This window comes from Prunus avium, chromosome 1, assembly GCF_965620075.1.
Source record: "Prunus avium chromosome 1, drPruAviu1.hap1.1, whole genome shotgun sequence".
NCBI lineage: Eukaryota > Viridiplantae > Streptophyta > Magnoliopsida > Rosales > Rosaceae > Prunus > Prunus avium.
This window is the reverse complement of record NC_142284.1, coordinates 57,443,596-57,469,235: the sequence shown is the minus strand read 5'-3', so window position 1 is coordinate 57,469,235 and position 25,640 is coordinate 57,443,596. Positions and strand designations below refer to the sequence as shown.

The 25,640-nt window shown below is 36.7% G+C and overlaps 1 protein-coding gene and 3 pseudogenes across 5 annotated transcripts; 2 read left to right on the top strand and 2 right to left on the bottom strand.

Annotated features, from left to right (window-relative positions):
- Nucleotides 1-545: 545 nt before the first annotated feature.
- LOC110751985 (small heat shock protein, chloroplastic-like) lies at nt 546-1,759 on the top strand (annotated as a pseudogene). Its single transcript, XR_015833056.1, has 2 exons — nt 546-1,061; nt 1,229-1,759. The product of XR_015833056.1 is annotated as a small heat shock protein, chloroplastic-like (transcript).
- An 8,955-nt stretch (nt 1,760-10,714) lies between these two features.
- LOC110751983 (protein ANTAGONIST OF LIKE HETEROCHROMATIN PROTEIN 1 pseudogene) lies at nt 10,715-15,087 on the top strand (annotated as a pseudogene). Its single transcript, XR_015834130.1, has 6 exons — nt 10,715-10,899; nt 11,098-11,108; nt 11,617-13,145; nt 13,282-13,434; nt 13,524-13,652; nt 14,914-15,087. The product of XR_015834130.1 is annotated as a protein ANTAGONIST OF LIKE HETEROCHROMATIN PROTEIN 1 pseudogene (transcript).
- Nucleotides 14,876-16,024, bottom strand: LOC110751908 (cytochrome b561 and DOMON domain-containing protein At5g47530 pseudogene; annotated as a pseudogene).
- A 309-nt stretch (nt 16,025-16,333) lies between these two features.
- Nucleotides 16,334-24,392, bottom strand: LOC110752003 (S-adenosyl-L-methionine-dependent methyltransferases superfamily protein). 3 transcript variants are annotated; one of them, XM_021952577.2, is made up of 11 exons: nt 24,169-24,392; nt 23,862-23,942; nt 22,654-22,732; nt 22,074-22,215; nt 21,909-21,978; nt 20,940-21,004; nt 20,762-20,840; nt 19,392-19,479; nt 17,798-17,862; nt 17,593-17,682; nt 16,334-16,698 (listed from the first exon to the last, which is right to left on the bottom strand). In XM_021952577.2, exons 1-11 carry the CDS (start codon nt 24,328-24,330, stop codon nt 16,570-16,572), a joined length of 1,050 nt encoding a protein of 349 aa, XP_021808269.2. In that variant the 5' UTR covers nt 24,331-24,392; the 3' UTR covers nt 16,334-16,569. The 3 variants fall into 3 exon arrangements, with proteins under 3 accessions (XP_021808269.2, XP_021808270.2, XP_021808271.2); XM_021952578.2 differs by having other exon boundaries at nt 16,334-16,683; nt 24,169-24,389; XM_021952579.2 differs by having other exon boundaries at nt 24,110-24,251.
- Between the last annotated feature and the right edge of the window lie 1,248 nt (nt 24,393-25,640).

The following is a 25,640-nucleotide window of genomic DNA, read 5'->3' as shown; positions in this document are numbered from 1 at the left end:
AAGCCCGTTCCAGGTTACGAGGTGGGTTCGAAAAATCGGCCTAGGCGCTAGGAGGGAGGACACCTTCACCAGGGAGTTAGGCGGCGGCTAGGCGGCCTGGGCGGATCTAGGCAGCGCCTAGGCGGCCTGAGCGGATCTAGGTGGCCTGGGGGGCTGGGCGCCAGGGCGGGTCTTGTCCTTTTTTTTCCAAATGAAGACAGACGAAGCTTGCTGGTGCGAAGGAGCAAAGGTGACATGTATATAGTGTGTGAGAAGGAGGAAAGGTGACATAAAATAAGGAAAGGCATAAGAAATGAGGGGTTTGTTTCGTGTGAAATGAAAGGAAGAGATAGAAAACTGTGTTTCTGTTGTTGAGAGAGTGAGAATTGGGAGGCAAATCGGCCTAGGCACTAGGGGGGAGGGAGGACACCAATACCAGGGAGTTAGGCGGCCTGGGCTGATCTAGGTGACCTGGGGGGGCTGGGCCTGGGCGGGTCGTGTCCTTTTTATATCCAAATGAAGACAGACGAAGCTTGCTGGTGCGAAGGAGCAAAGGTGACATGTATCTTTCCGGAAAGCATGAGAAAAATGTAAAATTTACAGGTGTCGTTGGGTCCAGAAGTTTCAGTCTCAAACGTTCAAGGCCCTTCTTCAAGCTTCCTTTCCAGAGTCCTATAAGTTAACCTATATATTGCATAATGGTCAGTGCCTGGCTCACCAAGCAATCCCGAAGTTCTAATTGGCAAAAAGGAGGAGAAGCTCACTGTAGAGTGTAGAGCCACTTCGCAACCACTGTAATTTCGTATATTTTCTTTCTGTATTAGCTTTTAGCAATCACTATGTCTTCAACTTTGGTTTTGTCCTCTTCATCACCTTTGCTATAAACCAAAGCTAGGTCTTCAATCAAAACATATGTCACTGCGCCGTGCTCAGCCACCTTCCTTCACGGTGGCATAGGCTGCCCGTGGTGAGAGCTCAGGCTGGTGGAGATGGCCAGCTGCACGTGCAAGTCAATCAGGGCAACCAAGGAACTGAAGTCGAGAGGAGGCCATGGAGGTTGGCTGTCGATATTTCACCTTTTGGTAAGTGTCACAATCTCTCATAAGTTGTTCTTTAATTGAATTCTGATTTGTTTGAACAGAGGAAAATTAGACAGGAGGATCTTAATGTTTATTTAGTGGTTTCTTTGTTTCTTTAAGAAGTACCATGAAACTTGTTTGCTTAAAAATGAGTTTTAATTTGTTTGCAGGTTTATTGGATCCCATCTCCCCAGTGAGGACCATGCGCCAAATGCTGGACACTGTGACATTGCCAGGCAGAAACAGAGCATCAGGGAAAGTACGTGCGCCTTGGGACATCAAAGATGCTGAACAAGAGATCAAAATGAGGTTTGACATGCCGGGCCTCTCCAAGGAGGATGTCAAGGTGTCTGTAGAAGATGATGTTCTTGTTATAAAGGGAGAGCACAAAAAGGAAGAAAGTGGTGATGATTCATGGTCGAGCAGGAGATTTAGCTCCTATAAGACCTGCCTTCAGCTTCCTGATAATTGTGAGAAGGACAACATAAAGGCAGAGCTTAAGAATGGTGTTCTTTACATATCCATTCCCAAAACTAAAGTTGCACGCAAGGTCATTGATGTTGCGATCCAGTGAAAGCAAGCCTTCTCTGTTTGTATTCTGCTCTAGGTTCTGTGGCTTTTTATTTTGTGTGTTGTTTTGGTCTCTTTCATTGTGCTTTCTTGCAATGTACACAGTTGTTTCTAACAAAATATAAATAATAAACCCCAATTATATATACATACATATATCTCAACCCCAATTAGTATCAGCTTCATCCCAAAATGCCCCTGCATTTAGGAACTTGATTGCCGGAGTGATGAAAATTTTGGCATACCAATGCTTGTGCCAGTATTGGTCAAGGCCTCTATTAAAATAACACCCCTTTGGATTGCCTCAGCCCACATCAGCAAGCATGTAAAATGGAAAACAGTAAGCCAAATTATTAATCACACTTGAGAAGAGTCAAAAAGCATGATTTCATTCTCTTACCACCTAAGATTTCAACTTGAATTGTTTAAGAAAATGTGTAGAAAGTACGCAAACACTTTTTATTAATTTATTGTAACCATATATTATATATAGATTTGTGTCTGCCGAGTGATTACCAAGTAAGAACCTACCTAACAACAACTGCACAAAAGATGATGATGAAACAGGACTGGAAAAATATTCATGGCCATTCAGTACGTGTTTCGCAAGAAAGCATTAAACTGATAAAAACATGTTGATTCAATTCCATAATCTACAGTATATAATTATAGCACGCAGGGGGGCGTCTATGAGCCTCTCTTTCTTATCTGGCAAAGTAAGTTATGTTTATGAACAAAACGCTGGAAAGTAACTTTACTCGCTTCTGCATTAAAAGAACATGATTTTTGTTCAAGCCCTGAAGCTGAAAGAACCTCCTGCACTGATATTTGCTTTGTCAATAGCTCTTGAATACTGCCTACATGAATTCTGCATTCAGGCACATTACTCGCAGTTAGAATTACCAATCTGTGATTACGTCACAGACTTGAAGTCAGTATTGGATCAAAGTATACGAATCATCCAGGCCATGATAGATATACGTGCTAATAGTGGGTGGATTTCAAGCTCAATTACTTGCATGCATCCTCTGCAAATGGTCGTGCAGGTATTCTTCTTAGTAGTTACAATTCTGACTGCTTAGTAGTAGTACCTGCCTAGAATAAAAGACGAGTTCTAGTGCGAATTGGGCATTCTGCCTTGTTTATTACATTCTACAGCTAGCATATCAGTTGATTAGTTAGAGATGTTAATTGGGGATGCTGAGCACCCTTGAATGTTGTTAGCCCATGCTTCTTTCCTGTATTGTTTATCTTGTATTGTTTTTTTTTACTTTGTCCTCCAAGAGAAGCTCTTCTTTTGTCTTATTTATGTAAATTTATCTGGCCTGAGGAAAGGTTGGATATGAGTTAACCAGACCTTCAGAGACCCCTAAAGCATGAGAAATTATGACTTACTCATTAAAGTGTTGTTAGAAGGGTCAAGATTTAACATGACTGGACAACTTTTTGACTGGGCTGGGTAGGTTATTGAAATACAAGTCAGTTATTTGCTTTCAGGCATGTTAACTTATTTCAGTAGGCATTGCATCTAGAATATTTTGTTCTTCTAGGATCTGCAGCCTTTTCCACGTATCAAAGTGAAATTAAAACTTCAGCAAACGGACAGCGGAAAGTCTCGCTCTTTAGACATCACACTGGTGAACACCAATTTCAGGCAAAACAAATCAAGAGCGTTTACCCCACGTTTCCCTAAGGTAAAAACTTCTTCTTGTTCTAAACTAGTAATGAGAAACCAACTGAGCTTCAGATTCTCTTTTACAGGTGAAAAACGAAGCATGGTGGTTGGTCCTTGGGAACACCTCAACATGGGAATTATATGCTCATGAGAGTATCTTTCTCTGATCACTTGGTTACTCACATGGAGTTACCATCAGTTCCTAAGACTCTCCAGGTACTACGTGGCTTTTTCATGCTTTGCTTGCTAACATTTGTTTTACCATGCTTTCCAGGGGATGAAATTGACTTTAATTTCAGATGGTTATCTAAGCAAATTATTGAACTGCAGTAACCAAAGCAAGATATATTATCAGTAGATACATTGGACCTTAAGGTGTATAGTTATAGATGCTAAAATATGAATATGGGTTTGAATATGTTAGGTTCTTATTTTTATTCTTCTCCATAAGGAGGTATATATAAGAATTTACATGAGTACTTTACAAGGAATTAGATATAGAAAAGGATTAGGAAAGTATCTCCTAATTATACAATGATTTGACAACTATATAAAATAGGAAAGTAAATCCCTTAATTAACCAAGGAAATAAATCTATAAAATAGGAAAGTAAATCCCTTAATTAATCAAGGAAATAAATCTCCTTGATTAATTAGGAGACTCACTTCAACACTCCTCCTCAAGTTGGTGCATATACGTCAAATGCCCAACTTGGTAAGTGAGTCATGAAATTCGTAGCACCCAAGTCGATAATCCACGCGAATTTTTGAGAGGACATATGAAAAGTAGACCATCAGGATTGACCGCATGCTTTTGTGAGTCTTAAGATTCGATCAACTGCATTCCTATGAGACACATTGTGCCCATGTGCCATTCTTCTGGATAGCTCGCATTTCTTCATTCATGTCTTCTTCCCATTTTTGGTCTTCTAGTGCTTCAGTTACACTGTTGGGAACAGGTATGTCGGCTAACTGCTTCACAAAGTGTACCCGTGACTCTGATAATCTGTTGAGGGATACATAATTGTTGATGGGATATTTCCCCTTTGCATTAAGATCTGCTTCGTAGTGAACTGGAGGTTTACCACGATTCTTCCTTTCTTTGGAATCTGATGTGCAGGCTCTGTGCCTTCTGAATGACGTCCTCAGCAGGTGATTGGTGTGGTACTGGAGCTGAAGCGGACAAAATCTCATAAGACGGTTCAATTTCCTCCTCCTGATTTTGACAGCATGGAGAAAATTGATCGTTTTCCTCTGGTGACCGGTCGCAGGATTTTGGGGACCGGTCGGTTTGAAACAGCTTCTCTGACTACCAGTCGCTTTCCACTGGCGACTGGAAGTTTTGAAGCAGATTCTCCGTGTTCGAAGAACTAAGGGGGGGCCGGTCGCTTTCCACTGGCGACCGACCATTTGATTTGATTTGATTTGATTTGATTTTTTTTTTTTTAAATATGAGAAAGTGGATTCGGTGGTTTTGGAAATGATATCCATGGCAGCGGAAGGATTTAAGAATAAGATAAAAAAGATGTGTTTTAGGATTTCGGGATTCAGGATTCAGAGTGTGTTTAGGGTTTCGGGGTGTGTTTAGGGTTTCGGGATTCAGGATTCAGGATTCAGGATTCAGGATTCAGAGTTTCAGGATTCAGGGTTTCGGGATTCAGGATTCAGGATTCAGGATTCAGGATTCAGAGTTTCAGGATTCAGGATTCAGGATTCAGGGATTCAGGATACAAGGATACGGGTTCGTGTTTCAAGGAATTCGATACGAGGGATTCGGGTTTAGATCTGAATCTGAAACAAGGAATTTGATTTAGGATACGAGGATACGATACGAGGATATGAGGAATGCGATACGATGATACGAGGATTTAGAGAACACAGAAACCGTGTGAACACGGCTAAAGGACACAGAAACCGTGTGAACACGGCTAAGGACATAGAAACTTCTCTTCAATTCTCTTCTCCCCATGAAGAGAAGGGTATGTCGGAGTTAAGAAAGAGGCAAAATCTCCATGATAAAGAGAAACAGATCCGTTTTCACTCCCCCTCCCCCCCTTGAAGAGGAGGGGAGGAGAAATTTTGATATGAGAATTTAGAGACAACCGAGGATCGATTGCTCTGATACCATGCTAAAATATGAATATGGGTTTGAATATGTTAGGTTCTTATTTTTATTCTTCTCCATAAGGAGGTATATATAAAAAAATGAAAATAAAATTAAGTACTCTAAATATACTCAAACAAAACATATAAGCAACCGTGCCAGTTCCCCGGCAACGGCGCCAAAAATTGTTGCATTCCTAACATGACACAATTTAATGTGCAAACAACCAATTAAAAATACCCGCAAGTGCACGAATCTATCGAAGTATAGATTGTATAAGTACGGGGTCGATCCCACGAAGAACTTGTCGGTTGTCTATAAGTTCTAATTCGAGTACAAAAAGAACACTTAACTAACACACCACAATGCACAAATGAAAATTTTAAACTAAAAAGAAATATAAAAGAAACAAACAAAACAAAACAAAAAAAAGAATTGTGCTGTGAACAGTGACCAGCGACCGGTCGTTTGTTAAGAGCGACCGGTCGTTTTTTGTCTGGCGACCGGTCGTGAGGTAAAAGCGACCGGTCGTTTTAGTACAGAGTCAAAACTTCAGAATTGTGTGCTGAGCGACCGGTCGTGAGACACTAGCGACCGGTCGTTTTTGGGCAGAGTCGTTTTCTCTGTTTTTCCAGTTTCGACCTCTATCCAGTGTTTTGCCTATAACTTTCCAACCGTACGTCCAAAATTCACGTTCTTTATACGGTTGAATTCAGCACAGAAAATGGAAGAACACAACGCGGACCAAAAGTCCAAAACAATTACGGAAACAAATAGAATTTAGTAACAAAGACACGTAACGTGTCAAACACGCAACTCACACACACATTGGGGGGGGGGGGTTTTGATTTGTTTGAAGTAACCTATTTCTATTGCATGAAAGTAAATGGACTTTGAAATTAAATGAGAATGGCGGAGATGAATTATCAAGATGTGAAATCAAAATGTAACAAACACTAGGGTTTCGGAATCCACCCTAAACAATTCTACCCAAGTTCATGAATACTCAAGTAATGAACTCTAAACGTGTTGATGAAGATGTTCGCAATCAAGACCATGGGTCGTGGCTCAAGACGCATTGATTCTCTCTAATATACGTAAAGTGCATGGTTCGTGCTACAATACTTGTGCCCTCCTCATAACCGAACCTAGGTATGGTTCGTACTTCGATTCAATTACAAGGAGAACCCATTAAGTTCAAAGAGAATATGAACATCACAAGAATCCTAATAGCATGGTGTTTACATTAGGTATTCAAGAAACCAATTCACATGGATGATTCTTACTTCATCCATTTATTGCTTAGGATAACATGAGGATACACATAATCCCAACAATCTCAAGAAGCATGCTTTCAAAGGTGATCAATCAAAGAAGAACATACATCAAGGATAGATTAATTTGGTGAATTGGAATTCATCAACAATATCTAGAAATTCATACACTCAAGCATCAAAACAAAAAGGTAATCATGTTTAGGGCTTCAACCTAAGCCCTAGCTATGGAGTTTAGTTCCTCATAATCATTTCAAACACAAATTCAAAATGAAATTAGAAAGAGTTTACAGATTTTCAGAAAATGATGAAAGCTTCAAGATCATCAATGGTGGAAGTCTTCTTCTCCACTTTTCTTGACTGCACCTTGGCTTTCTCCTAGCTCCAAGCTCCAAAATCTGCTCTCAATTGTGTAGAATAATGGAATACCCTCTCTCCCGTTGCATTAACTCCCCCAAATCTGATTGCAATCCCTTTTGACTTCTCTCTCTCCTCCTTTCCAGCTTTTCTTTTAGTATAAAACTTATTCTTTCTCTAAAGCTATTGCCCATTGTCCCCTTGCAAATGATGAAACCTTGTTTTAAGGTATAATCCAAGGCTCCAATTGACTCAGGAAATGCCACTCAAATGCAATCCATTGTTACCAAAAGGTGTGGTAACAAGTAGAAATAAAATGCTATTAAGTGGGGGTGAAAACTGGGCCAAAACAAACATCCAGAGCCAGCGTCAATTGTCCGATCAGCTGGATAGGCTACACTTGCCCAATGGAGCTCAAATTTGGATATGTTGTAGTTAACATCCATTGGAACAAGTCTTATGAAGATCATCACCTCATCCAAGGACCGGAACATGCTGATCCAAGGCCACGAAGTTGACCTACGAAAATGAACAAAAACAGAATTTATATCAAATAATGCACTTTTAGCTCATTTTCATACAAACCAAGGTAAAACCTATTAAAACACAAAAAAGAAGTAAAAAGCTATAAAATGTCAAGAACTAACTCAAAATAGTGGGTGAATAACATGAAAAATCATGTGTAAAAATGAACCGAACAGGGATTCGGGTTTAGATCTGAATCTGAAACAAGGAATTTGATTTAGGATACGAGGATACGATACGAGGATATGAGGAATGCGATACGATGATACGAGGATTTAGAGAACACAGAAACCGTGTGAACACGGCTAAAGGACACAGAAACCGTGTGAACACGGCTAAGGACATAGAAACTTCTCTTCAATTCTCTTCTCCCCCTGAAGAGAAGGGTATGTCGGAGTTAAGAAAGAGGCAAAATCTCCATGATAAAGAGAAACAGATCCGTTTTCACTCCCCATCCCCCCCTTGAAGAGGAGGGGAGGAGAAATTTTGATATGAGAATTTAGAGACAACCGAGGATCGATTGCTCTGATACCATGCTAAAATATGAATATGGGTTTGAATATGTTAGGTTCTTATTTTTATTCTTCTCCATAAGGAGGTATATATAAGAATTTACATGAGTACTTTACAAGGAATTAGATATAGAAAAGGATTAGGAAAGTATCTCCTAATTATACAATGATTTGACAACTATATAAAATAGGAAAGTAAATCCCTTAATTAACCAAGGAAATAAATCTATAAAATAGGAAAGTAAATCCCTTAATTAATCAAGGAAATAAATCTCCTTGATTAATTAGGAGACTCACTTCAACAATAGATAGGTTTAAAAAAGTATCAATACATTGGACCTTAAGGTGTATATCAGTAAATATTCGAATATAATTACAAAGTATAAACACGCGAAGAAAGGGGTTAAGAATAGTAAATACCATGAAGACTTTTTTTAGGACATGGACATTTAGATTCAAAACACATTCAAGCAATTTTATACTTTGAAATTCAACATTCTTTGATTCACAAAAAGTTGATGGATCCCTTTTGTTATTGTATTTATTGGTTTAACCCCTATTATTTCTTATAAATAAAATTCATTTCTTATTCTTAAAAACAATAAATAATAAATAAATAAAAGGGTATAGCCGATCGGCTATACGCTTTTAAATTTTTTTTTAAAAAAGTCTAGCCGCTAGTGAATCGGACATTCATAATGTAATACTAGAATAATTATAAGGATGTTGCTACTAGCTAGTGCCTGATTATTCATTGCAAATCAGATCCTTAATCTGCGTATCTTTCAAGGTCTTATTACTCATCATACCCTATTCAATTACAATATACACAATTTAAGGTCTTGTTTATTAAGCATAAACTCGAGCAAACCTTATTATTTATTATCATAAATCTCTGCACTCAAAATATTATGCATAAATTGAGTCAATACTCTTTTTTCTTTTTCTTTTTCTTTTTTGCCAAATTTTGAGTTGATACTTAATTTTTGGGTAACCAATGCCTCCCATTTATAGGCGCTGGAGGAGTAGCATAGATAAGTCTTTGGCCTTTAATGCTGGCAGGTAAGACATTGGAGGTTGAGTGTTAAATATAGTTTTTAATGATGGATGGTGAGACGGTAGAAGCTAGGTTTTAATGCTGGTGGAAGAGATGTGGGTAGCTCTGGCTTTGATGCTGGTAGAACATGCTGGTGGTTCTCTCTACTTACCTGTGTAATTGGGCTCATGAAAGTGGGCCTGAGTTTTTGTGCCACCAAGCAAACCAAAACTTCCACTCTTTGACCCCTCAACAGGCCTTATAGACACTTGTAACCATCCACACCACAACCCGCTCAGCAAGCCCCATGCATGTTTGTGGCTTGGGCCTACTTAAGCGTGTTGGAAAATATATTAGCTTGCACACAGTTATTTGACATTTTCTTGGCATGACATGTACATTATTTGATCATGTATACAAAATATTTGTATATTCATTTTGGAATATATTCCCGAAATACAGCTTGGATTAGCATGTGACAACTATTGTACGTTATATTGGACTTTGAATATCCTTGGACTTCTCTTGACATTTTGGGCCTCAACAATAGGGAAAAAAATCTCTAGTTTTGTTTCAACAGCTGGTGAAATGATCTGTGTAAACTAACTAGGATGTAATATATCATACTCAAAGGTTCTTAAAGGGAGCTTCAAGCATTGATCAACACTTCTACTCAACACCATTTGAGAAAAATATATTTGTAAGTGTCCAAAGTTGTTATTGTCATAATTATTGCTAGAGTGATTGTCTTGCATTTCCTACTGGAAATGGCAAGATGGTACCTGTAACACTGGTTATGGAAATATATGTGCACAATAAACCTCATCACAGTTTCACTTCATTCATATAATCTTTTTGTTTCACCTTTTAGTGTGATTCTTCTCTAGATGAGTGACACCCTAGCCACACCTTTATATTCAAGTTTGGGGTACATTGTTTTGGTTACTTTTTCAAATAAGTGTATAATATATATTAAAAAGAATTAATATATATTATTTTTATTCAATAATATGTGAAAATTATGTGTATAATGCGCTAATTTTGTGTGTATTATTGAATTTTTTGTAAAAAAAACACATGTATTAAACATGAAAAATACTTACATACTATTGTATGTTTTTTTATTTATTTATAAAAATGTATATTTTACCAAGTCTTCAGGACGTGTACGGAAATCGGAAGCATTATTGAAAAATACGTACATAAGTGTATAATACAAGTATTAAATGGGAAAATGCTAAATTCTTTATAGAGGTAATAACTCTTGAAAAGTAAAAAATCAAAAGAGGACAATAGAGACTCGGGTAATGGCCTAATAGTAATGGATAATACTCTAAACTACTCTTATCGATAAACAAAAATAAGGGAAAAAATATTGCAAAAAAAGAAAAAGAAAAAGAAAAAAGATGCCTGTATAGCCGTGCGGCTATACCCTTTAAGTATAATATGTTCAGAGAGTACAGCCGCGCGGCTAGACTATTTAAATATAATATTTAAATTGTATAGCCGTGCGGCTATACTATTTATTTATTTATTTTTTAAAAAGACCCAAAAATAGCTATACGAGCTTTACATTTCCCTCCCTGCCTGGTTCGCTTCACTGAATCACTTCCCATCAAAGTCTTCAAGTTCAAGGCGAAAAAAGAGGTGGGCAATTCCTCATAACCCTCGTGGAGCCTCCCAAGAAATCAAAGAAAAGCAAGAAAGATATGAAATGGAAGAAAAACTTAAGCTTGGTTTCGCCTAAAGCCGCAGACTCGGACTGTTGGGATAGTTTCTTCAACCCAAGGTTTTTCTTTTCACTAAGCTCAGTCTCCAATTACTCTGCTTCCTGCTTTTTAGTGGAATGCATTCAGATTACTTGTAGTTTTAACTAAATTATCTTTATATTTTGTTTATTTTGGAAAATCTATGATGCACAGACATCTAGAACAGGTGGTGGATTTTGTTCTGTAATGTTAAATTCGGTAATGATGTTCATAATTAGAGCTCAAAACCTATAAACTGTACTTTTGTTCAGTTAGGCTATTGGAAAAATCGGCCTAGGCGGGTCTAGGCGGGTCCTTTTTGTTTTGTTTTTTTTTACTTTTTTTTTTTCTGACTTTAGCTCAATTATGAAATTGCTTCAATTTCTGATGGCCGTTATACGAAAATTGGCTTTTGATTACGTGTTTTGCATCCTGAAAAGAGAAAGATGTGGTCGAAAAGTTATTACTAGAGGGAGCAATAGAGATTTTAGCGTGTAAAAGTAGTATATAATTGTTAGGAATCTGGTTTGGCCTAAGTTGGATGAGTAGTTGGAAATCCTCATTGAATCAGACTTGGGGAATATACAGACACAGAAACACAGAGTCGGGCTTTGCTGCTTGTTATATGGAAGCAAGTTTTTTTGTCTTCCTATTTCCCTTTTTGTATATTTTTTTTACTTTTTTTCGAGTTGATTTCTGTTTTGAAGTTTCCATGATAACTTAACTTTATTCTGTTTTGGTGATGTAATTCATCTGTGCAGATTCTTCACTATCCAATGATGAGGAGAAAGGTTTTAAGTATTTCTTTAGGGTCTCAAAGAAGACTTTTGACTATATCTGTTCCCTTGTAAGAGAAGACCTTGTGTCGAGGCCACCGTCAGGTCTCATCAACATAGAAGGAAGGCTTCTTAGTGTTGAGAAACAGGTTGCAATTGCCCTGAGAAGGCTGGCATCCGGTGAGTCTCAAGTCTCAGTGGGAGCTGCCTTGGGGGTAGGCCAGTCCACAGTTTATCAGGTGACTTGGAGATTCATTGAAGCATTGGAAGAACGTGCCAAGCACCATCTCAAGTGGCCTGATTCCAACAGAATGGAAGAAATAAAGTCCAAACTTGAAGAAGCCTTTGGATTTCCCAATTGTTGTGGAGCCATAGCTGGTACACACATGATTATGACCCTTCCTACCGTTCAAACATCAGACGATTGTTGTGACCTGGAGGACAACTACAGCATGCTCTTGCTGTAGGGAATTGTTGACCATGAGATGAGGTTTCTTGACATTGTAACTGGTTGGCCTGGGGGCATGATGGTGTCTAGACTTTTAAAGTGTTCAGGATTTTTCAAGCTCTGTGAAGGTGGACAGCATTTGAATGAAAATGTTAGAACTTTATCTGGAGGAGTAGAGATTAGAGAATACTTAGTTGGTGGGGTTGGCTATACTCTGCTTCCCTAGCTCATAACTCCTTATGAAAGCAATGGCCTCCCAGCTTCCATTTCCTCTTTCAATGCCGCGCATGGGGCTGCAAGGTCACTTGCAGTAACGGCATTCTCGCAGTTAAAGGGCACTTGGAGAATCTTTAACAAGGTCATATGGAGACCCGATAAGTGGAAACTTCCGAGCATCATCTTGGTATGTTGTTTACTTCACAATATAAGAATTGACAGTGGAGATATATTACAACCAGATGTTGCTTTATCTGGTCATCATGACTCGGGATATGGCGAACAATGCTGTAGGCAAGTTGATCCGTTGGGGAGGACTATGAGGGATATCCTAGTGAAACACTTGCTGCACAGCAAGCAGACCGCTGCACCAAAGTGATTCTTGTTCTGCCAGTCTGGTTTAAATGAGTTGGAAGTTTGGAATGGTTTCAATCAGTAAAATTATTTGCTTCGGCAATTTCACCGGCACCATCCATACACAACATGAAATGCTGAATTTTCTTCTCTTATTCTACAGATGGTTTTCCATTAGCAAGCAATCCAGTTGGGAATATCTCAAGTGGCCAAGTACTTCAGTACGAAAGATCTGCTCGCTTTGTTGAGAATGGGTGTAAGTATGAAGAATACCAAAGCTAAATGAAAATAGATGGAGGTAAATCAGATAAAATCACAGGCAAAGATGAGTGCAGGGAATCAAATCGGTTTTCGCTTATTAGTATATCCACGGGTCAATCAAAAAGGTTTCTGTATTGGCCTAGACCAGGATTTATCATTCCATGTTGTAGAGTAGAGAAGCCGACTTCAGGATCTTGGTCTGAGATTCCACCCTCAACTTTTAAATTCCGTGGTGAGAACTATTTCAAGTATGACTTTGGTTTTTTCTTTTGTCAAAACCAAACTTAACTGAATTTAGACATTTGCAACTAATTACTCTGTTCTGCCTTGCTAACAATAATATTATTTTCTGTTGGTCTACTATCCAGAGATAACGTGAGTCAACTGCTCCGAACTACAATCCATATACTCCAATAGGTGTTTATGTGTTTGTATGCCCCAAAAAGATACAGCACATTGCCCAGCATCTTGAGCTTCCCAAAGTGAAAGCAAATGGGAAAGTGTTCATTGTAAACATATAGGTATTTTTTTCAGAATTGATTTATCTTGTTATGTTTTGTTTGTTATATTTTGGCAATATATAATGATATTGGTCTGTGCCATGTTGCAGTTGCCTACTTATCCTGCTGCAATGTTTCTTGGTGATAGTGATGGAGAGGAGATGAGTCTTGTAATGTATTTCAAAGTTTCTGAGAATTTTGATAAAGACATCTCTCCTCAATTCCAGGACAACATCAAGGTAACTTCATTTTGTATGCAACTTCATCCATTTGGATAGGCATGTACTTTATTCTGATGTACTCTCCGTGATGGAAATGTGATCTTATGTTCTATTGGAACACTCAAGTCTGTTGATATAATTGAATGATGCTTTTAGAACATGGTGAGACAGGAAAATGTTATAGCCGCTCGGCCATACTCGGTTTTTTTAATTTTTAATTTTAAAATATTATAGCCGCGTGGCAATACTCGTTTTCCCCTAATTTTTTTTTAAAATAGTGTAGCTGGGCGCTAGGCAGTTCTTTTTTTATAGGCTTAAATGCTAAAATGATCCCTGTGTTTTACTCATTTGGCCAACTTAATCCCCGTGTTTTTAATTGATAAATTTAATCCCTATGTTCTATTCCGTTAGTCAATGTTGTCCATTCTGTCAAATTAACTTAAAACATTCATTAAAGCTTTAAAAATTAATAAAAAAATTATTGAGTTCAGTTTACAAATAAATAAAAAATTATGAACACAAATAACAAAATTAAATATAATTACATAATAAAAATCACTGTAAAGATTAAATCTAAATCAAGTTAGTTGATTGCCTAATTGATTCATTGTGGACTTATGAGATGTTTTACTCATCATATAGTTAATTACTATTTATTAAGTAATATAATTTATGGAGTTAATTAAAATAATTCATATTAATTATACACTAAAAAAAATAAAACATAATTACTAATGAAAGTAATTAATTAAGGCTAAGATATTATTTAATTACAAAAAAGAAAATAAAAAAAACTATTTATTGTCCTAAAGAAACTAATTTTATATTTGAAAAAAGAAAATGATACACTTTTCTATACTCAATAAATATACGAATTTATTTAAATAGTATAGCCGCGGCTATACTCTGTAAAACATTCAAATTTACTTCACGAGTATAGCCGGGCGGCTATATTGTTTGATTATTTTAATATGTGTAAAGAGTATATCCAAATGTTCTACAGAGCCGCTGTACTTTTAAAATATTTTAATGTAGATCTTTGTTGTTAAAATAGTTAAATAAATTTATAGTTATTGGTTGACATTCATATATCATCAAATTGAGACGTACTTTAACAAAAACAAAAAATATAATATATGATCCTTGAAATTAAAAATGAGTATACAAATACACAGTGTAAATAACTAACATGAAAATAAGTAAATACAATTGTAAAGCTAATTATCACTTCGTACACTATCTTAAACTACACTCGTGTCATCCTTATTTTGTTCTGCAGTTTGATCGGTCTTCCTTATCAAAACTAGAAACCATGCGCGTGCTTCTAACAGTGCAGCAACTCAACCCAAAACACCAATGGTGATAAGATATGAAAATTTCCACCATTTTCCTGGCTGAAGCATATCAAATCCTTTTAGGATGTTGACAATGCCGAGAATGATTGTTCCGTAACCGACCAAGTAGTGAAACCAGTTCCAAAAAACTCTCTTCTTGTCTGTCTTGTTGGGCCTCAAACTCAAAGCAACCAACACCTGAAGTGCAGCAAGAGAAATGAGAGTGATGCCCATGCATCGGTGTCCTTTATATTCAACCCCTGAAGATTTATGGCCGAGCCAAAGCCCTGTTGCAAACCCAGCAACTCCACCAAAATATCCCAGCATCTGACACGCCCTATGAACATGAAACCATGCTGGATCAGCAGCCTTGAAATGCCTCGCCACAATAGCCCCAACGGGCATCAGAATGCCCCAACTGATGGTATTAATAATTCCATGAGAAATCTTCACTCTGAATACAGAACTCGTTCCCCTCCTGACTGTTTCCACTTTCCCGGAAAGAAAATCCAGAGCTCCGAAGGACTCAACGTTTGGTCCGGACACGGAGTGCATCTGCGGTGTGTTTCCGGACAAAGGTCCTTGCTGCCAAACATGGTTGACGATGCTGACGTTGTTGGGAAGGCCTACGGTGGCGAAGATGACGATCTGGTTGTTCTTGTACACGGCAGAGACATCAAACAAAGGGAAGCTGAGATTTCCTTGCTCCAAACGAGTTCCATAGCTCTTGATCGGGGACGAGTAAACAGAGATAGCTCCGTCTGTTCTCTGGAAAGCCACGATGGCTTGGGAGCCCACCATGCCAGTGGAGGTAGGGTTTATGGCCCATGCAACCCATCTGGAGTCGCTCACCACGGCTTGTACGAACGCCACGTCCACGGTGCCTTTGGAGGGGTAATAATTCCAGTGTATCGTGGAGTTCAAAATCGGTAGATTATGGCATGCAGCAAACGTCTTTTGTTTGAAGGCTTGGGGTGTGCAAGCTTGTTGTGACATGGTGACGAAAACTGAGCTAAATATGAGAGATACGAAAAAAAGACATTTGTAAAAAGCCATGGGATTGGAAGAACTTGGTTTTGAAAGGATGGGTTTCTGTTCATTGTGTTTTTGTATTTGATTTGATGTATCTATATATAGTGACTTTTGTATCCTTTCCTAATTAGGAAAGGAATCAAAAATTTAGGCTGACTGGCCAGTACAATATTACGATCTCCATTCTAATCACAATTACTATTCCAGTTCCTATTTTGATAACTATTAGGGTATAGTTATTTGATATGTAAATATATTAGTTATAAATTTAAAATAGCTGGGGCGCTCTTTTAATAATTAGTTAAAGAACCATGTATGCTGTGGCATAATACATTTTGGGGTTTGTAAGAACTACCTTCAAATTGGAAATTACCCAATAAGGAAGTATCCACTAAAATATCTTGATTGACAACACATTTTGGTCCCGCAGTTTTTCTCTCTCACAAAATAAGTACATGCACGGATGGCTCCTATAAGTATTATTGAAGAACTACATCATGATCTTGTAGAGAAAGTTCACTTTCATTTGCTTAGAAAACAACAGCCAAGCCCCATGCAGAACGAGCTCATCAACTCTCACTTCCAAATTGCTTCTGGATGTCCTGAAAGGACACAGTTGCAGAGCCCCTCCTTTTTGCCCTCTGCTGAGATGGATGGTCCCTCCACCCTGTCATATAAATAACCTGCAAAACCAAGAACTACTCATATAATTATCAAAGCACATTGCCAGCATTGATCCAGTGAACATACAAGGAACCCCTTATTTTTCCATTTCTTTTTTGAGTGGTAATACACAGAGAAAATGATGGGCGATTCGAGCTCTAATTGCAGTCTCTACTACCTACTAACTACAATCAACAAAAACTTGCTGCCATGAAACTTTGCTTATACACTACTATTGCAGTACAATGGACGGCATTCTATATGAGTCAGCTTGCTATGCAAGTGCACAACAATACAAGGAGAACAAGGTGCAGAACGGCTCTTAAACACCGATGTGATAGTGGTGATGAATTGAAAAGAAGCATGCCAGATGTCTTTCACGAAGATTTTCCATAAGTATTATAGAGCACCCTGCAGTGGTTAAGTTATGAGACAAGTCCATGGCACAGACAGTATATGAGAGGAATACAAAACCTTGTTAGTCCACGTTTTAAGTTGTCAAATTTCATAAATGTGTACAACAAAGATGCCCTAAACAATCGACTGTTCCAAGCTCTCAGTTGAAAACACTAAAACCAAAGCCAAGACAGAATCACGACAATCAAGTCAAAGTCACATCCATCAAGACAAAGTCAAGGCCTCTCTCTCAACTCCAAGGTGCTTCAGGTAGCATGCTTAGGTAGGTTCCACAACTCAGAGTTGACTAGCCAAGCTCAGCCAATTAAATTTGGGACTTGTGGTTTCAAACCACACATTCTGGTCAATGGTTCAAATTGAGACCCTTAACACAATATAAAGCTTTCCCGACAGAATCCCTGGTCATTCAGACGTCCGATTATGTTTTAGTTTTTTCCCCAGTTATGATAGGGTTTATTACTTTATCTATTTTTTCAAGAAATGACTTGTAAGGGAGTTTGTTATATGCTCACCTGGAAGGTTGCAGGGATGGTGCCATCTTCTGCTGCAAACATTGAATCATAAATTGCAGCAGTGGCCAGGGCAGTTTCCCTCTTTAGAATCTGATTTGAATGATAAGAAGATCAGACCCATCAATAGGATTAGATAAAAGTAAAACATGAATATTACTTGATAATGTACACAAACATAGTCTGCCCAAACGTAAATATATCTTACAGTGTTCCTTTGTAAAAGGGCATTGGTTTCACCCATGGCACGCAGATGTTCTACGAGATCCAGGGCTACAACGAAGGGAAAAGACCAAAATTAATGAATGACAAAAGACTTAGGCAACAGGGGTAAGACATGATATTCAAACAAGACAAATCACAACCAAAAAAATTGTTGCTATATAATGTACTCATTGCCTTCAAATATTACGCATGCTTATCAGTTCAAAACAAAAATAAAGTTTGTAGAACTAAGGAGTTTGATCTTAGAGCTGCCTAAACCAGTCATGTTTTTGACATACAAGTTGCCAACCCAGTCCCCACCAACTCCTCTTTCTTATGCAACCCAAGACAAACAAAACAAAGAAAAGAAAAAGGAACGGGAAAAGAGAGGAAAATAAGAGGTTGGACACAAGTCAAATTCAGATCAGATACTTTGTCCAAGTAATTATTGCCTTCTAAGCATGCTGAATTTTATTAAACAGTCTGAATCGAAGCGTATAATCAGGGCCATCCCTGACCATGTCCAAATGGTACCATTGTATAGGCCCCCAGTGTTAAAGGGTCCCCAAACTGTTTTGTACATAGGCCCTTTTTAAAGTATATATACATATATGAATAAATTTATTCAAACTTTATTCGTGTTTCGATATTTTCATTTGGTATCTAGTTCTTTATCCTTTTGTCAGTTCATAATCAAAACTGACATCTATTATTTTGTTTGCAAATAGGTTAAATATTATGGACTTTAACTATTTCATGTCTTTGGAATTGTAGACTTTAAACTATTCTGTGACTTCCTCAAGGGAGTTAACACTCTTAGTAATACTTTTATATCAATTATTAATTCATGACTCCTAAGCTATAAAAGAAAAGAAAAATCTACCAAAATATGGCATCAAGAAAGACACTTTTTATTGTGTTTCTTTGTATGAGTAGCCCTACTTTCAATCTTTGCACAGTGCACTATAAAGCTGAGAGCCAACCCGGGGTAAGAATTTTCATTTAACTTCCACCACTTCAACAGAACATAAACTGATAGACCTTTTATCTTCTATGTACATGCATCATTTAATTGTAAAACGGAACTTTATGCTCATGACATAACGTACACGATTTTGCTAAACTACAAGCAGTAGATATTTGTTATCATCCCCTCACCCACCCCTTCTGAAAATAAAAACAAAAAGCATCCTCTCACCTACCCCATCAACCCTTCTTGTAACAGGAGATTGAAGGAGCTTAATCTAGAAGAAGAATGAAAGCTTTAACCAAAAAAATAAAAATAAAGAACTACGAAAAATATCACAATTTCAAATGAAGAGACCAAGTGAAGTTAGCATCTACCATGTCTAGCAACTCCTAAGACAGGAAGGGGAAAGTGAACACCAGTAGATAGACTACCATATTTGTATAACAAAATTCTGTTCCCCTCCAACGACAACATGCAATCGAAGCTTAAAGAAACACCACATAACGCCAAAATTGAAGGCATGAACATATTAAGACATGGAACATCCGAGTTTTAGCCAGTAAATTCATGAGTCCAAAATTATTACAATTACAGGTCCAGAGCTGTAACTTAGACGGGGAATGCTCACCACTTGGATATCTGACTACAAATTCGTCAACATCAACACCTGGAAGGGAAAAACCTGCCCTGGTCAAAAGATTGCCTGCATCCCGCACCTAAACCCCAAAAGAAAAGGGGGGGCATGAGGATTCACATGTGCAAATTTTGATTTTTAACCACTCAGTAATATACTTTTACGGAAACAAAACAATGCAAGAAGGAGAAAAGGATATTCATTTATGATAAAGAATAATAAGTAAATTCCTCAAGAAGGGGATTGTTAAAGTTAAGTCATCCAACCCAAACGAATTGGCAATGGGTGAAGAAGCCAAAGATTTATATATCGTCGTGCAAGGCTTAGTATTCCTAATGTGGTGTTTAATACTCTCAACACACCCCCTTACATGTGGCGCCATTGGGGAGGCCAAAGATATTATATATTGTTTGTAATGCAAGGCTTAGAATTCACAATAATGTTTTATACTCTCATCGAGCCCCCTTACATGCTTAATGATTGGACCAAACACATGGATCAACTATATTGGGTAACGTGAAGCATGTCTGGGCCATCGGGTCTGACACATGGATTGCCCTTTCCGATGCCACATTAAAGTTAAGGCATCAATGGGTGAAGAGGCCTAATATCTTACATATTGACATGCAAGGTTTAATATTCCAAATGTGGGTTTCAGTACTCTCAGTGGGGATTAACAAAATAAGGGCAAAGAGAGCATGACAAAACGCAAATATAAAAAAAGGTATGTCAAATATATCATGCAATAACTGCCACGATTATTCACACTTCCAGTCATCCAATTTTATATGAAATAGTATATACCAAAATCCCTGCATCAGCTCTCCATCCAGCATGCAAAGCATTCGCACCAGTGGCATAATTTTATTTATAATTGATCACTCATAAAATAAAAAACTTCACAACAATCCATATCCAACCAGATGAAACCTGCCAAGTTGCCAACTATGCTCAAAATATTACAGGATACAGTCAATTCTTTCGGGGAGGTCACAAGTTGCAACTACCTTTTCAAACGCATGCAGAAGCTGACAGAAAGATAAAATAGGAAAACAAAAGAAATGGGGTACTAACCTCAAGTGAATGTTTGATTTCATAAAAAAAATAACAATATAAATGCAAACATTACTTTGAATTAATCAATTTTAGTATGCTAGGGAAATTACAGAGATGCAAAGGAAACGATGACTCACTCTAAATTCCACTATACTACTTCTTTTAACGTTCCAGGAGTTATTAAAAAGAACAAATTCTTCTGAGGAAAATATCAAATAACCAAAATGGAAAAATCCATATCGGAACAAAAAACAAAACAACTACTTGGATCCCTTAGAAAATGAAAACCAATGCAATAAATTACATACTTGTGCCAAAGGTGATATTCGTGGACTGATGCCTCCTTCACGCTCCATTTGTGCCACTGTGCATGCTATTCTCAGCTCTCTAGTAACAAAAAAGAAGAAGTAAATAATCGACTATGCATTTCTTAAGTAGTAAACTACTGTCAAGTTTTAAAGTAACTATAGATAAACAGAAAATAACTTTAAGGTTTCTCCACCAAGAATTGCAGCTAAAAATAGGCCATCTGGCTTCAATGCCAATCTGCTCTGTCACACACAAACATCTAGCTTAGATATTTCCATACAGTTACATTCTGAATTCTATACTGATGATGACAATGATGGAATTGATGATCATATAACACCACGTATAGAGAACTAGAACAAAAAGAAATAAGGATGCAAATATTAAATGAAAATCATCGGTAAATTTGTAGGAATTAACTCTCTCAGAGCAACAACCATCATTTCATCAGCTAAGAAAATTACAGGCAACATAGTTCCCATTAACATTAAGTGCAATAACTTTTATAATAAAGTCTAAACAATTACATAGTTTTCATGTGTATCAGGTTTTTAAGATTTAGGTATTTTATATCATTAAAAATAGTGTTCCATAAAAACAATGTACTCATATTATCACTCAAATCATGCAGATATTTATTCTTTCACATCTATGTGTCAATGTAGAAGTATGCATGTATGTGCTTGGTGTGTGGATGTGTAGTTTTCTCCACAAATGCATGCTTATGTGGTTCTACTCTTGACTTTCTGGATTTGAGTATTCAATAAAGTGTAGGATTTTGACCAAATCTATTAAATCTTTTGGTATATAAATTGCTAACAGCTTAGACTTAAAACACTCGAATATAGTTTTGAAGGTACGTAAATATATGAAAATGATGAACCAATGCAGTAGCATAAACAGGCATTTCCAGAGCTTTTAATCTATAAATAATATGAACAAGTATGATTTGCTATGCATTTTATTTTCCTGTTTTATATTGACAAATATAAGTAATTTTAATATGCTCTTACATGAATGCATTGCCTCATTCTCACAAGAGTTATAACAAATTCAAATATAAAATCAAAATTGATCTTGAGTCTTGAGTCTTGAGTCTTGAGTCTTGAGTATTGAGGCATGCAACAAGAATGAAAGAGCAAATACCTGTATCATGGCTCCTGGAAGATCATTTGTCCAGTGAAGGCCCAAGCAACTTATTACCAGATCTAGAGAACTTCACACATAAAATTAGAGGGCATATCAAAAGTTAAAACTCACCAACAATAGTAAATTTAACCTAAACAAAGAAATGAAATGTAGAGGGGATACCTTTCTTTAACAGGTAAAAACTCTTCGTCACCAACCATAAAGGATGTTTCAATGTTTTCACTCTGTACACCATGCTCAGCATCTCTACATAGTTTTACCATATCATGTGATGTAGACATTATAATGAGCCTTTCAATGGCACCTAAAAGAAAAATATATAATATAATATAAGTTATCCAAGTTATTGTAATTGAGCAATCACACTATGCCGTATGTCATACCCATCATAATGAACGTTCTGCTTTTGCCTTAGTTATCTTCTCTTGGAAACAACTAGGAAATTAGGTTGTGCACACTTGTGCCACAGAGAGTCAGAGCGAGAGAGAGTCAAGAGGAACTCTTATTCTACTATTTTAGGTAAGGCTCTACTAATTGATAGCTTAATCAGACAATCACCATCACAGGACACAGATACGAATATAGGATATCACACTAGTCATAAGATAATTTTCATAAACACAGCTCAAAACAATCATATTTAATCTCATTAACTTTGAAGAAAAAAATTATGTGCTACTCCATATATTAGAGCTAAATACAAAGATGAAAGGAGAATGGTATTACAAAACTAATTTCTTACCACGACCACGTAACAAACGCCTGACAGCTTCCAACGAACCTCCCAAACATAATGCTGTCAGAAATGTTTTCTTGCAATCCTGCAATATGAGACAAATGCCAATTTAAACATTAAAAACAGAAGAAAATAGGTGCTTTCTTTATTGAGTCTTCCCCGAGTAAGGAAGGGAGAATAATGTATTTGATTGACTGCCTACGGGGAGTCCTACCCATACCTATATTTTCTAGGTAAGTTGGTTAAAGAAAGATTCAAGCTTATAACTCCCACCCCAACCCGGTCGGAATCAGAATAGGTGCCCACCCGCCGGTTGACATCTCTTCTAATTCGTCGATACGAGAAGCAAATTGTTGTGGTACTATATAAAGGTCATGACATAGTACAGTTCTAACATTTCGCATATGGATACTGCAATGGCAAAGCTCAAAATTTGCATTTATCATTACTCTTTATAACAAATACATATTCTTAAATACAAAGTCAAAAAATCTTGTTTTGAATATTGAGCGCTAGAGACTTAAACTTGGAAAATATACACCGAGAAGGTTACCAGTCCTACTGTTAACTAAATACATCAGATGCGGGTGGAATCCAGTGCACTAGGAATAGTTTGTTATTGTTATGAGACAAGCTTCGGATACCAAATCATTTCTCTAAAAAAAATTTTATACAAGACTAGGAATTGAGCTTCTGTGCAAGGGAAAAAACATCACACAAGAAAGTTGGCTTAAGTTTCCTAAGGAAAGAAACAGAACTACATTATTCAACCATATCAACCCACATATTGACGGGCAGGAACTTTCAAAAGAATATAGCCACTCAAGGAAATTGGAATCCAAGAATCATCAGAAGCCTAGAGAAACTATAGTAGAGGACTGCATGATGACAAAATAGCCCAAGATACGCAATGCCATACAGATGCCACAACTAACCGGGAAATACTTTGGTTGTTACTATAGTTTAGTTGTCAGAAGTGGTGTGATTATCATTACAAATGGACAGAAAGATGTGAGACAAGAAAAAGACCAACTCAGGAAACAATAACCCTCTTAAAGCTAAAGACTTGAATTAAATTTCCAATCACATCTCACCATTTGTTGAAATAAGAGTGATGAAGCCAACAAATGCTAGAAGCAAAAAAAACTATTTTGTAATCATAACCCAATCCGTAAATAGAACTAGTGGACTTAAACTAAAAAGAAACTTTTTACCTCCAAGCGATCTAATAGATTCTCAGCAACAGTATCAACAAAAGAATCCTTCGAACGCATCAACCAAGCAGCTCGATCAAGCTGAAATTAAATAAATTTGTTCAGCAATACTAATCGTCTTTCGGTAGCTACTGAAGCTACATTAAACACATAGAAAACTCAACACCTTCCGAACAATAACAAATAACAAATTTTTCTGAAAAATCAAATGAAAATGAGTTAATCCAATAATTTCTCAGACTGCCCACCTCAACCCAATTGCCCAATTGAGACACTTCACAGATATTTGTGAACAAGAGATTTGAACCTGTTTGCGTCTGAAATGGCGATCGAAGATCTTGATCCTTGAGCTTTGAACCCCATCACTGTTGTCAGTACAGAGAGTATTTGAGCATAAGATTGAGAATGGAGCTTCTCGTCTTGTCCTCGATAACCAGCTACTCCGGCAGAGAGAAGACAAGCCTCTCATTTTTGCACTCCAGCTATTGTCTTGGTACAAAGTTTGGCACTCTTGCCTCTTTGAAATGCTAGTTTTTGTTTTTTTTAGTTTTACCCGCACTTCTTTTTATTCACCCATATCTTCTTAATTCAAAATTTCCCAATTTTTAAGAAAATCTCACTTTCTTTTCAAACTACCTCAAAATACACACCCAGAAAGAAAATTAAAAATAAAAAATTCATTCACTTCAACCTCACATTAATTAAAGAGATAAAAACAATATTGTCAAATATTTAGCAGCATTTTTTTTTTTTTTTTGAAAAATTAAAAATGAACTAAGAAAAACGATGGATAAATACCCTACTGAAGATGGTATTAGTAGGCACATGAACAAAAGGCATCTTGCTACTTCAAAAAATCAAAATTATATGTCAATTTGATCCACCTAACAAATTAATATTTCTATTGTTTGATTCGATATTTGTACAATAGAATTTCATATTCCAATTCCATATTTCAAAATGGAAAAAGAGGGTGCTGGTCATACTTTACTAGTTTTTTTTTTTTTAATTCCAAACAACATAGGGTCTTAATATCTTTCATAAAACAAATTTCTCTTTAATAATTTTTGATAAAATAAATTTTTGTGTTTTTCTAAAACTTACTATGAAGAGTAGTGGGGTGTGTTTATAGATGTACTAGGGTTAAGTATGAAGTTGGATGACTTTTTTTGTCTTTTTACACAATAATAAAACTTAAGAGCCTAATAATTTAAGTATTGGGGTGAACAAATAAGATTGTGGAGTTTAAATAGAAAAACTCTTTTTTTTATAACAATTATAAAATTATAAATATTGTTATTTTATTTCTTTATTTTATATATTTGACTACTATTTTACTCAAAATTATAATCTTATCCTTGTTAATAACAGAAAATTGGATGAAATTTTAAAAAATTTAACGGCAAGGTCTAAATTAGCTATTATAATGAGTTCAAGTGCTAAATTAGCTAACTTTTTAGTTCGGGGGGTTAAGTTCAATTAGGGTCATAATTCGGGGGGTAAAATGACACTTTACCCAAAAATTATCATGTGCCAGCATGTGACGCAATTTAAGGGTAAATTGGTCATTTTACACACAAAATAATAATTTTAAAAAATAAACCTAAACCTAAACCTAAACCCTAACCCAAACATCAACCTTCTTCAATCTCCCTCACCCCAACCCACCCCGAACATCATCATTGTGAAATCTCGTATTTTTAAATAAATAAATAAATATTATATTTCAGGAAAATTAAATGATTTTGATGATTTTCTTAAAATTTGCTTTTAATATTA